General features: G+C 43.9%; 1 protein-coding gene across 3 annotated transcripts in view; it reads right to left on the bottom strand.

The window, feature by feature from the left end:
* Positions 1-4,235: 4,235 nt before the first annotated feature.
* LOC126528936 (uncharacterized) overlaps positions 4,236-22,937 on the bottom strand; it is a 69,320-nt gene continuing 50,618 nt past the window's right edge. For 2 of the 3 annotated variants that reach the window (XM_050176522.3, XM_072290024.1), the window contains one exon: positions 9,838-21,316. In XM_050176522.3, the coding sequence (XP_050032479.2) occupies positions 21,116-21,316 (201 nt within the window). In that variant the 3' untranslated portion in view covers positions 9,838-21,115. Of the gene's footprint in view, positions 7,671-9,837; positions 21,317-22,937 lie in introns of those variants that run through there. The other variant, XM_072290025.1, reaches the window with a different exon arrangement.

Raw genomic sequence — 22,937 nt, 5'->3', positions numbered from 1 at the left:
ATGTTGAATTTTGTGACCACCGTGATGCTCTGTACATTATTGTGTACATACCTTTTAAAAATAAGCAATGGTAGCTTTCTCATTTGCAATTGACCTATATAGTTTCACTGAGACCTACTTGTAGGTGGCTTATTGTGAAAAAAATTTTTTCCCACAAGTGGGGAGTGGTGTCTGCGAGGGGTAATGCATTAATGACATTTGAATGATTCCTGGGGTATTATGTGTTGAAACCACAATTTGATTATGAAACATGCCATAGCGGGGGACTCCAGATTAATTTTGATCACCAGGGGACCTTCAATGGGCCCTTAATCCACGGGAGGACACAAACATTTTTGTATTTCACCTCCATCAAGACGTGGCTACCGTGGCTGTAATTTGATCCTGCGATTCCATGCTTAGCAGCGCAACACCATAGCTGCTAAGCCACTGTGGTGGAAATTAATGATGTTTGTCACAATACTTAGCATGTGACCACACAACAGAATGACAAGTATTGATCCCCTTGTCATTTATGACTTTTGTGCCAATACTTAACACGACAATAACAACACCATGTAATTAATGCTCATGACATTACTTATCATAATGCAACAGAATGACGGAAGGCATTATTTCTCATGTTAATCAGTTGTACTGTCCTATGTAATTCGATAAGAGGTATTATAGCGTCAAGAGACATTCATCGTCCGTTGTATGGTCATGCTAAGTAATGACACAATTAAGAGGCACTAAGGATATGCTAACATTAATGTCATGCAATATAATGCCATAAAGGTCATTGCTGACAAGAGGATTGATGCCCCCTTTGTCATTACATTGTATTCTCGTAAAGGAGTGCTCGAGTAGTGAAATTCCTGAATCAAACTGAATATATTGGAGAAAAATAAATAAAATTATTTCAAATATTGAATCAAATATTTCATATCGTCTCGTTTCTAAATAAAGTGAGATATAAAGTTTGTGAGGAGTCCATTCGGTAAAAAAAATGTGTTTACATACATTAAACAAGGGAAGTGCACGTCGCTAGACGCACACAGTGTTTTGTTAGTTGAAGGGGGAAAAAAATGCGATACTACAACACTGCACATTGTTTTAAAGGGGCGTCAAATTCGTATATGGGCTGCCTAACAGCACGCCATTTTTATAGAATGATTGGAAATTACCGAGCAGAATTTATCTGCCCCATGTGCTCGCTCAAGTGACAGGTGCCTCTGCAGGGAAACTTGCAGCTCTCTCGCAGCAGAATCGTTTAGAACAGTCCTCAGTTCGAGTGAAGTTATTATTCCTCGTATTGAATACGAATTATAACGTATTTGTATTGAATACGAATCAAATGGTAAAGACAGATTTGTGCTCAAACATTTGCACAGCCCTAACCCTTTACTTCCTGTGGACAAGCCTAGCACATCCACACAGTTTGCATGCCCGCTACCATGGACGAGCTGCGGTCGTCCACCGCAGAATGGTTGAAATTTTTCTTGCCAAAGACGATCTGAGCAAATCCATGTCTCTAGTTCTCTCTTTTTTTTTTGTACAGATGGCGCTACAATACCATTAAAATTAAGGTCCCTCGATAATTTGGAAGTAGCAACACACCGCTCCCGGTGGCGCTTTCCTTCTCGATTCTCTTCGCGCGACATCTGCGCACACATTGCATGGCACGCTCTTCCTCTCTGGCTCCTGCGGATAGGCCGCAGTATTCGACGGGGGCACATAAATTTGGACCAGCTGCGCGCCCCAGTGGCGTAGAAATTTTTTGGAATGGTGACAACAGCATCGAGTCCTGGAGGTAGCGTTTACGAGGAGGTTGGTTTCTTCTTGAAGACGTATGAATGGGACGTACTGATGTAAAAGTAGCTTTGAGAAAAGTTCTATACTCCAGACATTATTTCTTCCACCTGATAAGATGCTTTACTTTGTGCATCTGATCTAGTATTGCTTGTGGAACATCCCTCTGCGTTAAATTTGGACGTGGTCCAACTTAAATTTGGGTGTGGGCCAACTGAAATTTTGGGGTATGCTTACGTGTACACTGTTAAGCAAGATTACACCCTTTGGGTCGTATCTTGCCGCACAACATTAATCCTCATTTGTCTTGTCCACATTTGCTTTCCTTACCGCTGCTAGCCTGGCACTTCCAAGTCACTGACAACATGCGCGCTATCAGCATGACAGAGCATTCTTGACAGGAAAGTAGCAAATGCAGCGTTTTCAAGAAAGGAAACACAAGCAAGGCAGATGATTATTGTTGTGTGGCAAGATATTCCCCAAAGGGTGTACATTTGTTTAAGAGTGTATTTAGACAACTCTAGTGGAGTTTCTGCATGATTTTTCAGTTCTTGAATTTGCACTGAATTGGGCTGCCACGTAGGAATGAGTGAGTGACTATTATTGTTTGGTTTTCTCATGTATACAGGCCATGTGCACAGGCAGTGTTCACATGATCGCACACACTTGTTCACACTGAAATTAGGCAACCATCCTATTCAGTGCAGAACCCACAGAGCAAGCTACTTTCACATTGAGAAGACAAACACATGGACGGGTGATGCATTTGAGACTACTTCATTATAAGGCACGCTGAGCATAATACCTGCGGTACACATGTGCACACTGGCAAGAAATTCCATGCGGAATTAAAGCAGACGCTATATCGCTGCCTTTCCGATTGAAGAACAGTTGACGTGTGAAGTGATGAGTCTAACCAGAATATTCAACATACTGAAGGCAATCCAATTTTTATGCACCGTACAAATTGCCACAGCAATAACGCTGATGAGCAAGCTGAAAGAATTGAAACAAGAAAATGAAGCACTAGATGATGCTTTGATAGGAGCAACAAGAAAGCCGCCTTACCTCGCAAACAACACTGTTGTTTGTGGGAACAAAGTTCTTTCGGACAATGTTGTGCAGCCACTGGTTCTTGTGCAAGCCGTCAGGCTTTCCTTGTGGCATCATAAAAACTGCATAACCATCTTCAGGCCTCTTGCTGCAGTTACATGCACTACAGCATGGCATTGTGCTAACACAACACTGCAGGAAATACAACGTGCAACGTTCACAGCGCTAAGCCAAGGAGAAAAAAGGCACCAACGAAAAAGAAAAATATAGAAAAAGCAATAGAAAACTGGTGCCAATTAAAACATAACACAAGCAAAACGCTTTGATCCACACGTTTCCAAGGGCGACAGCACGGAAACCAACCATTGTGTAGAAAAGCGGGCACAAGAACCGATTCCTGCGGAAGGAACGTGCAATGGGCGAGGAGGTGAGGAGGTCGCACGGTGGCGGCAGAGTTCAAAGAGTGGCAGTACTTTCAAATTATCAAGGAACTTTAAAACCTGATGGAAATCTTTTTAAGATTATCGACAATGAAAATGGTATAATTGTCATACAGATAAGCCAACTTAGCATTAGGGTCAGGAAACAGGAGTAAAAAAAAGTGGGGAAGAAGAATTGTTCACTACAAGCACAAAGATAGTGGTGAAAGAACTTGAACAGTGAAGACTCTGCAAAGACTCAAATACAGACCGCTCTCGTGCTAGAATTTAATGAGAGCCTTAAAAATGTCACGTTGGTGACAAGGGTTCGGGCAGAGTCCCAATAGCACCCTTTCAGACAAAGGCTGATTCATGAACCGAGACAATCTGTCGGTGATTGTCTTAGCACAGTGCATATATTGCGGAGATTGCAAGAGATGTGTTTTCTAGTCTTGGCTACATCACTCTCATGACTGTCAGTACTGCCAAGAAGACGTAGGTATTTGCCAAGTTAGCACCACACCTAGTTATAACTTGTGCAGCAAGCTTGCATTACTCCTGTAGTGGGCAGCAACTTCACTTGTATGGAACAAACAAGCGAACAGTGAAGTCAGCGAATGCATAGCAGAAATTTATGTAGAAATATTTTTAAAAAATGGGGAACGAAAGTGGACGAAAAGACAATTTGCCGCAGGTGGGAGGCAAATCCGCATTTAACACATATATGTGTGCGACGATCTACCATTGAGCTATTGTGGTGGCAGTCTTCCCGTCAACCATCTAGGGCATGTGTGCTACATCTAGCGTGGTAGTGTTAGCTAGCGCCACTCATGGTCATGGTGGCTGGATGTAGAATATTCTTTCAACCACATTCATCTGTTAGACAAACAGGGCTCGCATGCTTTCTGAAACTTTCAACATCCTTGGACCTTGGGCTGTGTTGCACATAAGAAATGAGGCTCTCACTCGACAAAAGTTTCACAGTACGTTTATTTACCAGCTCCTCTCAAGGGGGTTGTTGGGTTAACAGATCAACCCTGCTCACAGGGGGCATGGTGGTATAAATCACACTCGGCATCTAGAAAGATACAGAGACAACTCCAACACACCCTCGCCAAACTCGTTTGAAAGGCGGCACCAGTCAAAGTGTTGGGGCAGAGTAGAGAGATGTGAAACATCTAAAAAAAGAAAAAAATTCATCGCCCAAAGTCACTGCCGACGACTCGGGCGGGCACATTAAGAACAGTGGTGCCATCTAGGCATGGGCTGCATGAAGCAGTGAAATGCGACTCGCAGAAGACATTCAATGGTACTTGGTGAAACGTTTTCGAAGCACAGAAACTGACCTTAATTTTCTTCTATCAAAGAAGCTAAGTAAAAGAAAAGAGCAAAAGTAAGACATAAGTTCGTTCCTGTTAAATGAACCATAGTTCCCTGCTAAAATTACTAGATAGAAATCTAGTACTGCAGTTCAACAACCATGAGAATGATGGGTAGTACAGATGAACCATGATGTAATAAACATGGATATAACAAATTATCAGATGTAAAGAAGCCACTAAGTTTCTAGCTGTTATCATATAACAAATATATGCTTATAACGAATGTTGGATACAACGATTGTATTTTCGTGTTGCATGTGACTTCATTATAAGGAGGTTTGACGGTACATGCATTTTTCTACAATTTGTCATGGCTTAGCTGAAAAGCAAAGTGCAGCTTTTATCATTCTTTCTGGTTCAGCTGTGTTGCATGCTGGTTGTGCAATATTTCTTCAGAGCAGTGGAATGTTTTACACTTGCATGTATTCTATTCTCTCATGTGATTTAGAATGGATAAATATGTCTCGACATTTCCGATTGTGCAAGTTGCTAGACCTGGATGGCTTTTGGGCGATGACACTCCCCGTGGAGGGGCTATTTCAGGCATCTTAAAAGGTTATTTAAATTCGTAGTGTTTAAAAAACAGAGTGACGGTACGAAGTGGGGAGTACATTAGGCAAATATAAGGCTACGATGTTAGGCTAACACAAGGACCCAGAAGGTTCTTCAAAGCTAAAGAAACAAAGTCTAGAGGGATCCATGTACTGACCCTGATTTCTATGCTAGATGAAGCCCTACACAGGCGGGGCGCATAGACGCTAGTGCCACGTCTGCCTCTAGTAAGTTTGGTATGAAACACTCTATACTGAACCATAAACACCTCGCTAACTAACAAAATACTCGGGAACATTTTGCAAGGCCTGCAAACGAAATCCAAAATTAAAGGTCCACACAGCAAATGTTTTGACGTAGTAGTTCTGCGGAAACCCGCAAGGTGGAGAGATGTAATGAATAAAGGGAAAATCAGACATCCACCCGTTCGTAGCGATTGCTACAAACGGGTGGATGTCTGATTTTCCCTTTATTCAGCAAATGTTTTGGATCTCACTTCAACAAAGCTGGAGCGAGAAATTTTCCTTTCACTGTTTTGAAGATTGCCCAAATATAGACAACATAGCATTTTCACTGCTTCATGCTGTGTAACCATATGGAGTAAAAAAAAAAAAAGCCCACATAAACAGTTCGCATCAGTAGCACTAGCAGCACAAAGAGTGTTTCAACTTCCGCAACCACAATACCTGCGGCTATGCTTTGAAAAATGTCTTGTGGGCCGTGAACTTTTGAGTACAGAAGCTTGTGGACCACTGGAACCACAGGGAGAATGGACACAGGATTGCACATAGAGGCTTCATTATGTATGCCAACATGTAGCCATTATATGCAGCAGCCCACTTGCTGCGTGCAGTCTCTCAAAACCATGACTGTGGCTTGAGTCCATTTGCAATTTGTGTTTGTGAATATTTATTCCGGAAACGTGACAAAACGGCACGGTTCTGCAGCACTGATAGTGTGCTTCCGCATCTGCACGTCTTTTAATCTACTTATAGCATTGTAGATTGCTGAAAACCAAAGGGTAGGCTTCTTTTTACACTGTACTCAGAAACAGACATGCGTCGTGCACAAAGAAGAAACCAAGCTTTAAACAGAATCGCAGCATAATTCGAATGGTGCCTACAGCTTTCTTGAAAGCAAATAAAGCACCTTTACAAGCAACAGCCAAACACTGTACTGTACAATACAGTGCTCAGCGATTCAAACATGATAATTGGTCCACATAGTGGCAGACGCTTTTGGCGCTAATGGTGGGTGCTGGGCGATTGCTGAAGGGAGACTAAACACACAACGCGTCACAGAGACCCTCACATTCATTGTAATATCACAATGCATCAGCTCGGTGTCCACAGCACCCCCCGTTGGGACAGAAAGCAGAAGCTGCCACGAGAGCCAATCAACGTGCTTGAACCGCCAAACATTCTAAATGACCAGTAAACCATGTCTAGCTACAAACTACTCCTAACTACCACTGCAAGTAAAAGCAAAAAAGAAAACAAATACAGTTGAGCGCCTCTAAAATGAAATGACCTGTATAATGAAAGAATGATTCTGTCCTGGTTCTACTCTGAGCTGTGCAGTGCATGACCTTTACAATGATGTGACCTGCATAACAAAGGGTTTTGGAGGCCCCAAGAACTTCATCATAAAGACATTCGACAGCAGTGTGTCATCATTCATGAGACATAACTGGCGTACTTTGGATTACTGTGGTCCACAAGCTTCCGCCTCCAATGGCAAGTTGTCACGCAGCAGGCAAAAGTATGAAGGTGCCAAACGCGCTAAAATATTGCACAAGAAACTGGAGCGCACACGCCACTAAGTCTGTCAGACACACCTGGTCAACACTCGCAACAGGTTCAAGTACGAACAGGCAAGCGATACAAAGCGACAACCCGAGCAGCAACGCGAAAGCGCATGGGAAGTCATCAGCAACAGCATGTCAATAAACTACGGCAACAACAGCAACATATTATATATATATATATATATATATATATTTGTGTGTATATGTATATATAGAGGCGTAAAACATGAGACAGACCCAACATTCTCCAAAAAAGAAAAAGAAAGATAAGGTAGAGGGGAGAAAAAACTACCCACTGCTTTAATCACAAGAGAGTTATCAAAATTAGGCCATCATTTTTCTCCAGACATGACAAGTCAAACAGCATACAAAGAAAAAGAAAAGTGCAGCACTCACTTTGGAGAAAACTAGAACAAAGAAGTGCAAAACAAAATATAATGTATAAGCATGAGAGATGAACATGAACTAAAATGCGTAATGTACAAGACAACTGAAGCATGAGACAACACGGTGCAAAATAATATAACCTGTAATAAAAGGGTGGACATGTGGCCGACTTATTCACGAATGCATGAAAAAAAGATCTATGGAGGAAGGACAACAGAAGGGTTCTTTACGCACTTCATTATTTTTGCATTTCCTCAGTGGCTCCGATGCTGCCTGGACCTGCGCAGAGAGAGCGGCTTATCTCAGTGGTGACGATGCCCGAGCTAGTGAGGAAGTGTGGAAAGAATCATGACACCCTTTGCGATCAAATCGTTAGACAGAATAGATCAAAGGGAATTATTATGTCCACATTGCTCTGTTTTATGAAGGTGGCCGTTTTTCACCGTAATAGCGCCGCTATCGATTTATCACTCGCTGCAAGACGTGCATACTTTGTTCGAAACTTCTTGAATGTTGTCGCCGATTCTGTACCGAAAGTGTCGTTTCCAATCAGGCTGCACATGCTACATGAATAGTGTTGCACGTTCTTGAATGTACGCATTACTCTGGAATGTACAGTGATATGACATGACTCCAGGCCAACATTGCAACAAGGCCATGCATGGCTGTGCCACGTATGCAACTACCATGCTCACGTAACCAACAAAACCTTGAAACCAGCAGCTGCTGCTGTGCAATGCTGGTACAGCTCTCGGCTGACCATTCGACCACTCCAGACAAGTGCAATTCATGCTGTACAGACAGCACACACCACCCTGCGCACGCACCTGGGCCTGTCTGTGTGTGCTGTTTACAATAGTAATTATAATTAATATTGTTTTGCATTGTGATGTTCTGCACTTGGATCACCTCGGATAACGCAACAGCAAAATATGGAATAGCTACGTGGACGACAGACGCAAACAGACGTGCATACACAGACAGGATCAAATGAGGACAGACGGGATGCAGGGAGGTGGGGGTGGGGGCAGACAGACACGCACGCCAAAGTAACGGGGCAGACAGGCTTGAACGAGGACAAGTGGGACATGATGCATATGTCGGCCCGTGCCTGCTGTCCATGTAGCAATCTTTCAACAACATAGCACATAAAAAAAAAAACTTTTATAAGGACATGCAGGAAAATAAACAAGCGTAGTTATGTGGCCACCAGCAAAAATGCTGGGGGAAAAAAAGAACAAATATAAATCACAGACTTCCTGAATCGCACGAATATGGCGCTTCTTAAGAAGACAAGCAGCTGAACATAAAATATATAGAACTGTTTGTCGCTAAATAAGTACAAGAATGCCAACGCTGACAGGCATCTCGCAGACTTCGTCAGGAATGTAACAGCGGCGCCTGGCTAGCGGTGCTCTAACCTTACTGGAGGCTGTAAAGAAAAGATAATGAGTACTTCCACCTGTTTCGTTTGTTCAACTTTAGTTAGCATTAACAATTTATTACAGAATATCAAGTGACAGGCGCAGTAAAGAAAAACTGACCGATGCAACTGGCTTGCCACTAAAGAAACGTAGTGCTTCGAAATCCAACGGTCAAGCCTTGGCTTAATGAAACACAAAGGCTACATTACAAGCATTCACAGGAGTTGAAAATTCTTCCATTTAAATAAATAATTCCCAATTTAGTGAAATAATTATGTGGCTCCCTTCGACTTTCCTTCAAACCAGGTTTCAAACCAGCTTTCCTTCAAACCCAGTTAATAAAACTTGACTCTGCAGATTTGCCGGCTCACTGAACAAGTTACAAATTCTGCGATAACAGCCACGCACCAATTTCGTGAAATTTCCGACTCTACAAAATTGTCTGCAGCTCCATCGAACTCAACTTTGAGTTTTAGCTATTCATCTGAGCTAACAAAGCATGACTGCATGACATTCCCAACTCAAGAAACAACTTGCGAGTTCCGGTAGATAAGCTTGTAAATAAGCTGCACAGCTGAATTTCTCTTTGTTATGTACTAAGCTTTGGTGAGACAAGACGGCCAGTGTCCCTTTAAAATTGCATTAAATTATAGGTTAAACTGAAGGTGCAAGACGGCTGACAGCCACAGAGATCCACTGATAAATGCAGATAAGCCAGAAGACGCAGATAAACATAGTTTTTAAGGTTGCCTGTACGAAATACCACACTGAATAGCTTACAACCCCAGAGCGTGTGAGCCTGCCTCATTTTTTAAGTGCTAACCTGCCCAACTTTCACAAATGGATATTATAGCTTCATGTGTTACAACATAAAAGAAGCCGTAGTGCTAGAGCACGTTGCTAAAGTGCAAGGAAGTACTGAACAAGTTAGCATGAAAAACGTTACCTGTATTTCACAAGACAGACATAGGAAAGGAAAAAGAAAAATGTAAAAGTGTTGTCTATTTTCTTTTTTCAATGTATTTTATGCTGCGGGGTTTCCATTTCCACTGTGCCTCCAATTTCAAGTTATCACTTTACCATGTGCATATAAAGGTGCGTTTGAGGGATCTGAGTAATCTGTTTCTTGTCTAAAAAATAGGTGCAACCGCATTCGAGGGACTCGCTCGTCACAGGCATCGGGCCTCTTTGACATCGGTCCACCGTGCAACCAGCATTCAAAATCTCGTCAACAAGGATGTCAGCCCGGCTGCATCATCACTAGATTGTCTAGCATCCGAGTTTCCTCTCTTACTACAAAGAGCTAACACCATGCTAATGTCGGGCGGTGTAAGAGGTCGTGGCCTCGGCCCGTAAAATCTGGACGAATGCGACCGTAAAAGGTTCGCGTGACGTAAACTGGAATGCATCTCCCTTTGAAGGGCATAAACTTAACACTCTCAAAGAGGAAAAAAAAAGAGAGAAAGTTTGGGAACAAAGAACAAATCTTGATCTCAGCTGTGACAGCATTCGACAGCGCGTTTGTCTCGCAAAAGACAATCTGTAGGAGTATGTTGCCATTAGCAAACACTGCAGAATTTGAATGAGAGAAAAAAAAAAGCGAATAACACAATAGGGCTGGGACCTGAGGTTTCGATGATGACCGCTAACGAGCTACAATGGGCATACGTTGCATGCAAAGGCAAGCTCTCGTCGACGTGCATACATTGTTATGCACTAACTTATGCACCAAGCGTTATAGCTAAGTGTTAGATCAAAGCTTAACAGGCTAGCTCTCGGTCACAATGAAAGGTGGATCACAAGCCTTGACTTAGTGGCACACATGTACGATCGCCGAGTTTAGCGTTTTAAGACTGACACTAGCAGGACATGCAGAAACATCTGTGGAAATGGAGAAACAAAAAGAAAAAAAAAAACTGAGTCACCACAGTCTACTACTATCAGCATGTCAACATTGCTGTTGCACGCATGCGTGTGCCTTTAACATTTTTAACACTGTCACACGTATGTTGACAGGCAAGTCATCACCACTTCGGCACGGAGAAAAGCGGCAGAAGCGATGGGAGTAGTGCAAGACTTGCACACTCATGCAAGCGTTGCCCGCCGAACTCTTTCGCATAATCGATCCAGCTTGTTGCGTTTGCACGCCTAACTCCTTCCACTGCCTTTTGAACAAATGTTTCACCCTAGTACATGAGGCAGGTGAACCACTGTTGAGGTGAACCACAGTTAGGCCTACCGCAGTCCCACTAAGCTACAGTGAACAATATAGGCCCGCTGGTTCACACAGCAAGGAGGTTTAGTTGAAAGACTGCATTAATATATATGTGCAGTTGCTACGCTTATATAGCTGTTGTTACACCTAATATGTGGCTATGCCTATTTCTGTCTTGGGCCATAACTAACGTTCAGCAAAACAGTGATTAGCATGCCTATGTAACTAAGCTATTACATAGAAAGTTATTAAGTGTAGGTTACTCCAAATTTGAGGTCATATGGGAGCCTTAAGTACAAGGATATTTCGACACGAGGTTAGTAACTAAGTGCTGATGCTGCTGGATTCAGCAACATCACAGGAAGCTGATGAAAGTAAGCAGGCAAGTCAGTGGCATAATTGCCGAGTCCGTAATGTGTGGAAGGATGCAGCACGCAGGGGCCAAAACCTTGCAAGGCTCCATTATATTCTTTTCCCCTAGTCATGATGTGCCTTCACATGTCGAGGCATGAATTAAGAATCCAATCTAATCCAACACTTGCACAGGGTCAAGCTTAGCGCACTTTCACTAGTTCTTACTGCCTCTGATGCATTACTCCGTAACAAAGTGCAGACTTAACTAACCAGTAGATGCTTGTGTGACATGCCCAAGGGAAAAAAAAAACAAAACTTAGAAAGAGCATACAGTTGATACATGGCTATTGTGACAGCCTTACAGGGTAAATGCACTAGCTAATACAAAACCGACCAAACATGTTTGTTTGCCGTACACAGGCGAGTCATTTAAGCTTCTCAAAAGGATGGCGACACCAAGCATGGGCTCAAGGGAAACAAACTCAATTTACATGACACAGCAAGCTTTTGGCTATAGCAAGATGACCACAGCTGACACCAAAAGACTTGATTGTTTGCAAAGAGGGCCAAAGGGCTTTTGTGACCCACCATTGTTTTCAATGCCCTTGAACAAACTCCCATTTCAGGGTGTTGAGCAAAACGAGAACAAGGTGAAAGCAGGAGCCAACGTTTTGACAAGTGGACTTGTGGTTATCACGATAGTGAAGCATATCTTCAAGAGATAAGTTAAACTGATACCTTTGGCTAAAAGCGTAGACTGTGAAACAGTATGGGTATCATGATAGGGAACATGACCTCAATATGCGCATGTTGAACTGATCTCTTTGGCATAAAGCATAGAAAGCTATGTTTTCATAAAAACTGCTTATAGCTAGTTAACTGACCACACACAGACACAGTGGGACTTCAGCCTTAAGATTAAGAGGCCTCTAAGACAGTCTGCTAAACTGAAATGCAATCAAAGGAATTCAGTGAAGATGGCATGGCTTTTCTGACCATATCATATGAGAAAAGCGCACATGGGCAGGATGTTCACTGTCTACAGTCAACAGAATGGTTTCCCGGACCACAACAAGGCATGGCAGTGTGGAGAAGATAAACGTCATGAATTAGCCGATCTTTGCAAAGTCGCACGGAACTGGAAGACTACACAATAAGTAGTTTGTCGTTTGATGGCTATTGTGAGCCTTCTGTTTTAATAAAGCAAAGGAAGGTGGTTCTTCATAGCTTTCTAGCATGTGGAAGTAAACGACAGACTGGAGACAGAAATGCAAGTTTAAGCTCTAATTTCAAGCTATTCTACTGGGCAAGTGAAAAATAAGTTTAGATTGTCTGTCTCCATGCTTATCACACGGGTTAAGTCCAACTTTATTCTGATGGGTGGAAAAATACCGAAGTCGTATCCTGTGTCTTCATCACAAAACTCACATCTCGAAAACAAAAGGAAAAGAAAACGCGCAAAACTCTGAAGAGACTGTTGTCAAGGTACCTCCGAAGAACATTACGTAAACCTAACAGCAGAACAGTCATACCTCGGAACACTCATATAGAGGTGATGTAACATGTTGCACGAGCAGAGTAATCCATTTTCTCTCCCGACAAGGTAGAGCTAACACAGCGTTCCCCCCTCGAGACGGCTTTCATGTTATGGCACTCAGGACAAATGATAAGCATAAGCACTAGTGAAACGCCTTTTCGCTAGCAAAACGAAACCACCAGAAGCTAGTCCTTGAATTGCTGCCTGCAGTCCTTCGTGCGCATTCTAATGCTAGGCAAACCGCGAATGCAATCGAACCTCAGTACAGCATGACGCAGATACAAGCAAATTATCAGACATAACAAAGTAAATATACAATGTTTCTCGCCAACAGCAGTGCCAAAAACGTGCTTATAACAAATGTACCATCATGCCAGATGTGGCCTGCTATGGCAAGGTCCCACTTCAAGCCAACGTCGACTAGCCTATGCCAGCACACGCAGTGCAGCTCCTTGGCTTCAATGTTTACCAAATACAATTAAGTTGTTTACCAAATACAATGAGGTTCCACCATGCAGACAAACTCCACTTAGCGCACAAATTCAACCAGCTCTTCACGGGGCTTACTAGGAGAGGCGTAAAGAGAAGAAAAATTGAATCAGAGTGCAGTGACTGGCAGCAGCACAGTGAATTCACAAGCACTTGGTAAGGATGGCAATTATGGTCGACTCGTGACGGTTCAAACTCAACTGGCCTGCTATATTCCTGTTGACTGAAACAAGGCTCACCAGTTCTGGCTAGTGCAATGTGTTTAGCGCATACTGATGCCGCTTTAACAACGAGCAAGCCTATCAATTAGTTGAAACCTTTTGGCTTTGTGAGGGCGGAGCAGCAAGATCATTAATGACTGATGAGATAACGTTCCTAAGCTGCACAAACTGCCAAAACGCACAAGTTGGGGTGCTGCATGCGCTGGCAGTGGCCACTACAACACACCACCCCTGACCCAGTCAGGTGACTTCAGCGGCGATTTCGCGCATGAGTTCCATGGGAATGCTGTAATTTTAATGCCAGAGATTCACGTAGAGTCGCGTATGCTTGTGATAACCTGAAACTCTACTTTGTATCACATTTCTTCAACTTCCTCAAATCGAGGAAATATCAAATGTCCCTGTGGGTTTGAATCAACACGAGTCGGCTATACATGACTGCAGGAGCACTTCGAGACAAGGGTACATGAATGTAGATGACACAACAGAAGAGCACACTTGTGTCCTTCTCTTAAACGGCGCAACTTTTGTCATGTCTTACAGACGAGCCCAACGATAACTCTTGGTTAAGAATGGAGTCAACATCCATGTATGCAATGCGCATGCAAAACAGACTCATGCATGTCCGACTATACAATGAATCAAACAAGAAAGCCGCAGCGACAGGGCTTGCCAACGTAGCACAGTGACAGGTGAGTAAACATGGTAAAAGGAGTGATGCGAACGAGGAGACTCGGATGAGACTACATAATCTCTCGAGTGCTTCATCAAGAGCTACACTCATGGAAAGACGGCTCGTGTAGAAAAGTTTTCAGTAAACCATGCACCCAGGCACACATACACGGTCACGTCTGTGGCACCTGTCGCCACAATTGCAATGTTTCCTTGCTCACTACAGTTGCACTCTCGGCAAGAAACTTGGTTCATGCTCCATCAAAGACGACTAGATGCACAGCAAAATTGTGTCCTTGGCACACAATTACCAACATACGTAAGCTTTCTTTCTTTCTCTCCACATGTCGACAGAAATATGCAGAAGTGGATCGCGTACAAAAGTGGCAAATGCCTTAGTCGAACAAAACAATGTTACTAGTACTGCCACACTTGATATCCATCTCCCAAGACGTCACTTCAGGAACTGCCCTTGTTCAAGCCATTAGCTATAATTTGCTATAACAAGGGTTGCATAAACAATGCACTAGAATATGGTTGACAAAATTGCAAGCCTAAAGCAGTGACCATTTGAAACAATGCACCGACTTAGGCCCACAGGCTTTTTGAACAGTGACACACCATCAGCTAGGTGCACGAAAGCCAAGTTACTCGATGCAGTTACATGCGCATAATGCCAGTAGATATTTCTAGTAGGAGTGAGTCCAGACACTGCTCAAAAAAGCTCAAGTTCTCAAGCACACATCACAAAGCGCTCGCATCTGAAAGCGTACAATGTTGCTTACAGGGCGCAGCCTGTATGAAAGACACACCTTTCAAATTCTCGGCATTCCTAACGTCGTACCTCTCGCTAGAGAGAAGCAAAATGCGAAACGCAGGGCATCGGCCGTAGCGATTCTTGAAAATGCACGACAACACTCGCAGCAGGCGCACGTGAAATGTACGACAACACCCGACATCCCAAGCAGCGCGCAACAAGTCACACACATGTCGCAATCACCTGAGTCACACAGAAATGTTGCTTGTCGATGCGACGTGGTACAAATGCGTGCACCACATTATCGGAACTCTCAACAAGGATTACGAAAATCTTTTGAACTGTTTCTTCCTATACGTGCCATGGCCTTGAATGGGGCCGACGAAGATAATGTGCTGAACGGCGGCAGCACGACAAGTGTCGCACAACATTTCTTCGATACACAATATTTCTGAGACAGACACACAACAGCAAGGATGCAAGGGTAACAACATATGTGTTTGCACGAAAACATCTTGCAGATTTTGTGGAGCCTAATGCAAGGATTAAGAACAGCCAGTGGAGGTGACAAACAAGACCTAACCATCAATGATTCAACAAGAGTTCCCTTAACAGAGGACTTCACTGAGACACATTTTAGGAAAGGCGTTCAATGTGTCCGGAATCGAGGAGTGTCCTTTTGAAAAAAAAATTAAAAATTTCTTAATGCGCCTAATGTGTAGGGAGTTATAGGCAATCAATTGCTTTCCCTTTCACACCCCCATTACCCTTTCCTCCTTGCCATTTCGATTGCACTCGACGCTGTGTCAATCTGGCGTGTTGTGTCCCTTTGCTCACCGCTGCACCGAGCTTTGTTATTGCCACTGCCTTCAATATCGGTGGATCTGGTTAACCATCTCTGAGGCTGTAGTGTTGACGCAATGGTATCATTGCCTGCTAATAGATGGCTCCACTGCACTATCAGGAATGAGGTTATTTCCAGTTTTTCTTTTCCTTTTTTTTTTTTTGTCCTGTTAAAGACATTGGTTGGTCACGACTTCTGAGGAAATACAGCCAATTGCCGTCGTGTATTGGTACATGGCAGTAAACAATAAAATGGGTGAGGATTCCACATGTTGAAAAAAAGGGGCAGTCGTCTTTTGAGTGAAATCGCAAGTTCTGTACTGGAACAGCGCTTGGTTCAGGCATTCACGACAGCATTGTCAAGCATTCAAGCAGGTTTGTTAGTCGCATTCAAAAAGTCTAGTTGGGCCCTTCCTTAAAGGGACCCTGAACCGATTTTGACGATTTTGTACAAATGTACGGAGCCGTTAAAGTAGGTCCTTCTGATCTTTAACTGACCCATCTAAATGGTCTGCGTAAAGCGCTTAATTTATTATAAGGTTTTAAAAATGTGCATCGCTGCCGATCGCTGCATAGCACTTGGCTGAATTTTCAGCCGCCCCTAACCATTTGACGTAGATTGCCCTGATGACGCTAGCAGGACCAGCTATCTAATTGGCTGCCCAGGTCACGTCCCCAATATTTTTCCAACTTTATGGTAAAAAAATGTTCATAATAGCTGGAATGTTAGTTCATTTGTTTCTATAAATATAAAGTAACAGAAAGAGAATGCACAAGGACAATTTCTCACTATGTTTAAGCACTTCCGGCACAAAGGAAGTGTCGTGTGCTTGTGTTACAACGTGCTCCATGTTGATGAGAGCTCCGTGGTCAGTGTTAATCTCGATCTTTCTTTTCGCAAGCACCATGGTTCACCCTAGTTACATTGTGGGCAGAAAACGTAGCGATTGGCGACATGTCAAGCTGCGACATCGCGTCCCTCTGCAAGGCAGCAGAAGAGCGGAGTGGCTGCAGTGCATCGGGTTGTCGCTATCTGATTGGCACCAGGATTTGCGCGTTTGCAGCCGTCACTTTACACGGGAGGATTACTACCGCAATAGTGTTTCGCGTGTCCGGTAGTTGGGTAAATGTAAGCTCAAGCGAAGTGGTCTTGGCTGTTTCACCAACGTGCCGTTTTACGGCATGAGCAGAGGTGCAAACGTGAACGGTCTGCACGGTGCAGCCACCTGGTGGCACAGAACTCAACCAAACACAGTAGCAGTAACAAAGTGATTCTGTGTTGCTGCTGGTGTAAGTTTTTCGCAGGAGTGTAGTAGTTAATTGCGAACACCTTGTTTTTGTAAATGTTTCAAACGTTTTACACTTGGTTACAGCAATATTAGCTCTTTGTTTGGCTGGTTAAGCTCTGCGCTACCGGGTGGCTGGACCATGCGGACCAATCAGGCTGCTCACATACGTCTACGCTAAAGCTCCTTCATTAGGTTAAGTTTATGCCTCCATCCATCCGTAAAAATTCCCATCTCGCCTGTGATTATCGGAACACCGGACACGCTCGGTGCTGCGACAGAAGTGCTCGCAACGCACGCTGCATCGATAGCTCTTGCTTCGAGTCAACTGCCAGATGGCTGGCGGAGAGGCTTGAGAGTCTTTGCTCGCTCGCTCTTAAACAACCGGAAATAGAAACGACGTGCCATCATGACGCAGAGGCAGTGAAGGCGGAGCTTAGCGTCGATCACTCGGCAAACGAGGTGAGGAGAAAATGCATGGCTATGGAGGAGGGTAACTTGTAATCGTCCGTAGCTCTCTTAATATGAGATGTTTCACACAAATTGAGGTGCGAACAATTAACTGTAGCTGTACTCTATGCGTCTACAAAATTTGTCCAAGCCGTTTCAGGAACCCTTTAAGAGCAGGCTGTCACTCTATTTTGCTCCTCTGATTTAGACGGTTTTCAGCTCCGATGAACTTATACACTAGCCGTTGTGTCAAACTATGAACTAGTGTTCTTTGCTAAGTGAAGCCAAGGCAGTCAATGATATAGCCAACAACATTATGGTCCCATGCTTTGTTGCGATTGTTACCAATACGGTAAACTTATCTTTCGAGACCCAATGTGGTAGCATGAGGCCATGGGTTTGACTCCCCCCGGTGGCGTTTGTGATGACATGCAAGAATGCCAGTGTACTTAGCTTTAGATTAACATTAGAGGACCCCAGGAGGTCAATGCTAAATAGGTTCTCCTACTGCCCCGGTGTAGGTTTGAGATCTTAAAATTAATCAATCAACGAACAAATAAATAAATTTCTCCTGGCTCTTTGAATATCAATGTCGGCGACTCCCGGTCAGCAATGCAAATCCCCACGTTCCGTGAAGACAAAAACTGATGGCAGATGACATTTGAACATTTCAGCCTTATCCTTGGTCAATCACTTTGGAGGAATACATTCAATTTTCAGTGGCCTGGCAGGATATGCAGTGATGCCTTGCTTGAGTGACTCAACGAGTGTTCCGATCGCTAGCTCAGCTAATTATGTCCCCTGGAAGCACTACGCCTGAAAGTTAGGGACCGAAAATACTTAGCATTCCTAGCGCTAGGTCAGGTTGTTTACGGTCCCTTTTGGCCTTGCATTATGCACTACAAAATCTGCATACACAACACCAACGAGTCCCAATCGCCCAAAATCTGCCAGAGCATCTCAACAAGTCTTCTGCGATCATGCCCCTCAGTTGGCACTGCACTTATTCTCACAGCAAGAAAGCACATGTTCTTCGTTACTAAGGCAGTGCTCTTGTATGAAATGCTGTCTTTGTCTTTCTTTCTTTTTCCTCCTTCCATTTTCTTTCTTTCTTTCCAAAGGGCAGCAAAAAGTACACTGCACATTAAGGCAGAGAATGAACAATGCCTTCATGTTAGTCTGCACAAAAAGCACATGCAAGATTAAGCCGATCTGATGATGCCCGTCGAGGAATGATACAAAGCGTCACTTAATCTGGCACACCACTATATAACCACTGCTTTAGTATGCAGTGCAATTATTACCAGCATTCCAGTTCCCATGTTGTACTTACACGTCATATTGTGGCATGTACAACCAGCCATGGGCAAATTAAAGTGAGCACATACCAACTGTGCAAATCTGCGGAGAATCGCCAGATGTCACATGCTATATGAGCTGTGGTCATTTTGGCAATTCCTCATCTTTCTTCCACCACGACACCTTCCAAAACATGCAAGAAAAAAAAAAGCTATAAAAGAACTTATTTTAAGGTTACAACATTCCAGCAATAGGAGATAAAACTGCTTTCTCAGAGAGACGAGCTCGTACATTTGTTGCCTGCAGCAGATGAGCTCCTTCGACTGAAGATCTTGACTTCGACGCCAGGGAGCTCAGGCCTTTTCAAAACAAAATGCTTGCACAGCCATCTCATGACAACTTAATTTTAACCAGCCGTATACCGTCAACATGTCACAAGCTTGCCAACATAGAAAAAGAAAGGGTGAAGCAATAGGTGTGACTGTATCCTCCGACAACATTAACACGTGGATTTGGAATTAAAGATACCTGCTAATAAACGAAAGCAAGTCATAAACCCCCATGCAAACTTTTGTCTAAGCAAGCGCAATCATACAAGGTCTGTTAGAAAAGTATCCGGCCTTATTTTTTTTTAGAACACCTGATGGATATGAAACAAGCACGGTTGCATCAACCGACCTCGAACCTTCGTGTGCATGCGCAAATTTTTTCCTGCCTGCCGATAGCGTCAGTCACTGGGATGCAGCGTTTGAGTGAGGTAGTGCGCAGTGCTCTCGTCGTTTTTTTTTTATTGCAAGGAAAATGGCAGAGCGACTGGAGCAGCGCTACTGCATCAAATTTTTGCCAGAAAGTGGGTGACAGCCAAGTGGAAACCATTCGGAAGATCGATCCAGACGGCTTTCGGTGACGATGCTATGAGCAGCACACAGATTAAGGAGTGGTACAACCGGTTTAAAGATGGCCGCACATCGGTGGAGAGCGAGCCACACTCCGGTTAGCCATCAACATGCCGAAATGACCAGGTCATTGCCGAAGTGAATGCAGTGGTGATGTGGAACCGTCGTGCGACTATCCGAGAAATTGTGGAAGAGGTGGGCATCAGCACTTCTTCTGCACATTCCATTATGACCGAAGATTTGGCCATGAAGAGAGTTGTGGCGAAATCCGTCCCGAAGCTGCTCACGGTGGAGCAAAAGCAACTTCATGTTGAAGTCTCACAGGACATGCTGGATTCCAAAAACAGTGACCCCGACTTCATGAACACCATAATCACTGGTGACGAGTCTTGGGTGTACGGGTACGACTCGGAAACCAAATCCCAGTCGTCACAGTGGAAGCATTCCACGTCAAAGACCAAAGAAGGCCCGCCAAGTGAGCAGCAACGTCAAAGTGATGACGACTGCTTTCTTTGACTCCCGCGGTGTGGTACACCACGATTACGCACCACAGGGTCAAACAATCACCAAAGTGTACTACAGGGATGTCCTCTGTCACCTACGTGATGCTGTGCGGCGCAAGAGACCAGAGTTGTGGTCAACAAGAAATTGGCGCATCCATCACCACAATGCTCCTGCACATTCCTCGCACTTGATTCAGACTTTTTTGGCGAAAAACCAGATTCTTGTAGTTCAACAGGCTCCTTACTCTCCTGATATGGCCCCCTGCGACTTCTGGCTGTTTCCCAAAATCAAGAAGCCATTGAAAAGAGAGCGATTTCAGACAAGAGAGGACATTATGGCTGCAACGACAGCTGAGCTAAACACTATTCTGAAAAAGGCCTTCTCGGAATGCTTCCAACAACGGCAGCATCGCTGGGAGAAGTGCGGAGTCCCAAGGAGACTAATTCGAGGGTGATTAGGTTTCCAACACTCCAGTTATGCCAGCTTTTTTTTTCTTCAGCAAAAGGTCGGATACTTTTCTAACAGACCTCGTAAATGCAAACAGCTCAGCGTGCAACGCATTGCTATTACGATGACACTTTTTCTTGCATCGACAAAACGTTGCCGAATGCTGTGATATGAGGTTACGAAATTATTTCTTCTCGTGCCAGCATCTTCGATCTACAATATACCAGCCCTTCTGCCCTCCGCCCCTCCCCCGCTTCCCCCCCGGAACTCGCTTTTTTTCTTTTCCTCATGGCTGCTATACGGCCCATCCTCGCTCTTTCTTTTTCTTCCTCAGGCAAAGAAGAAATTGAGGGCTCGGTTGACGTCGTAGTCGGCTGCGAGGCTGACTTGCACGAGCGCCTCGCGAGGCACCGCCTCGCCGACAACATCGCGCAGCTGCTCGACGCAGACCTCGAGCTGCGCCGAGTCCTGCGTCAGTGGGAGCTCCTCCAGAGAACTCCAGGCGCTCGAGTGCGCGGCTCCTTGTTCCGCCTGCGGAACGAGAAAACTTTTGCGGTGCAAGGTAGCAGCGGGCCTGGAAGAGTGCGCATTGTCAACTTGCATGCGCCATTGATTCGTGACAGTTTGAACTCCGATAATTCAGAAAGATCAGTTAGCAAGAAGAGTAAGCGGTACCAAGGGGCTCAATTTTTCCTTAGATGCAACTACGACAGACTCTCATTAATTTGATCCTCGTTGGACCACAAGGCTGCAATTATCTGAAAGGTTGAATTAACAAACAGTAGCAAAATGAACGAATTAAAATATTTTTTTTTTATTGCCCAAGGCAGTCTGCACTACTGCAGCAGTATCAAGCCGGCTTTGCAGAAATAACGGTTATCCGGTTATTCGAAATTGAAAGCCAGATAACCTGAGTGATCGGTTATTCGGTTAATAGTATCCAGATATTCGGATAGCCGGATATTTGTTTTCTTGTACTTGTGCCGAAATTACGTCTCCTTCTCTCTTGTATTCTTATATTTGTACTTATTCTTGCAACTGCTCTAGCAAATCCAATACCTGTTCTAGTTAACCTCATTGCCTTTCATTTTTTAAATTTATCTTTCGCAATTGCTGTGTCCCAATATTTGAATATCCAGCTAACCGGTTATCTAAACCAGATATCCTGAATATCCGTTTCTTGAAATCCATAACTAGATAACCAGTTTTCGAGACCAGATTCACTTCCCTCCAGTTAAACTGGATGGCCGGTTTTAAGGATATTTTCAATCACCAGTCTGCACTGTCCTTCTGCTCAGTTCTCTGAACGTGCAACTTATCTCACGTGCGCCAAGGAGTGCTGACACGTTTAAACGCTGTCTCAGTGCTGAAATGAAAGGAAAGCTAAAGGTCTGAAAGTAAAGGTAAATAAAACACAAAGTGAAACAGCTTCACACTTACGAAAGCAGTAGTGTTGTCTGCGCGCATGAGGGGGCGACAACAGGGGTCGAGTTAACCGAAGCAGCATCCTTTTGCGTTCAAACTAAATTAGCTTTTATTCTACAGTAATGTACGGTTTCTCTTCAGGACCTTCTAGCGTGTTCTAATTAAGAGAAAAACTGAATTAACCGAGACTGAATTAACGAGAGTCGACTGTATATTCCCTCAGGCTGCCAATCGATTCTGTCCACTGAAAATTCGGTGTACAGTTTGTAAGTTTGAATTTTTGAGGATTTCTGAGATGCTGGAAAACAGTTTTCACGGTCCAAATAGGGCACCACTGTGACAGACAGCTAAGAGACAAAACGCTGTTTTAAACAAGTAAACATGTTTTATTGCACAAGCAATGACAAAAACAAAAATGTTCGCTAAGGCTTTTTTTTTTTTATGCGAGTGTAAACTGCCACCAACCACCACAAATGATATGGCTCCCTACCACAATGCTGCTAAATGGATTGGCTTGACTATTTGCTTGCATAAACCTTGTGGCCAGCCATCATAACCAACTCTACTAAGCCTAGCTGAATTCATTTTTACAATACAAATAGGAGGCAAAGAAAACTTCCCCTTATAAACACAGAAGGCCGACAGTTTGATGATGATGTGTGGTGTTTTATGGCGCAAGGTCCAGGTTTGGCCAAAGAGCGCCATGACAAGAGGTAATGTTAACGCT

The sequence above is a fragment of the Dermacentor andersoni genome, chromosome 8 (genome assembly GCF_023375885.2).
Source record: "Dermacentor andersoni chromosome 8, qqDerAnde1_hic_scaffold, whole genome shotgun sequence".
NCBI lineage: Eukaryota > Metazoa > Arthropoda > Arachnida > Ixodida > Ixodidae > Dermacentor > Dermacentor andersoni.
The sequence above is the reverse complement of the archived record's forward strand: the minus strand, read 5'-3'. Positions and strand labels throughout refer to the sequence as shown.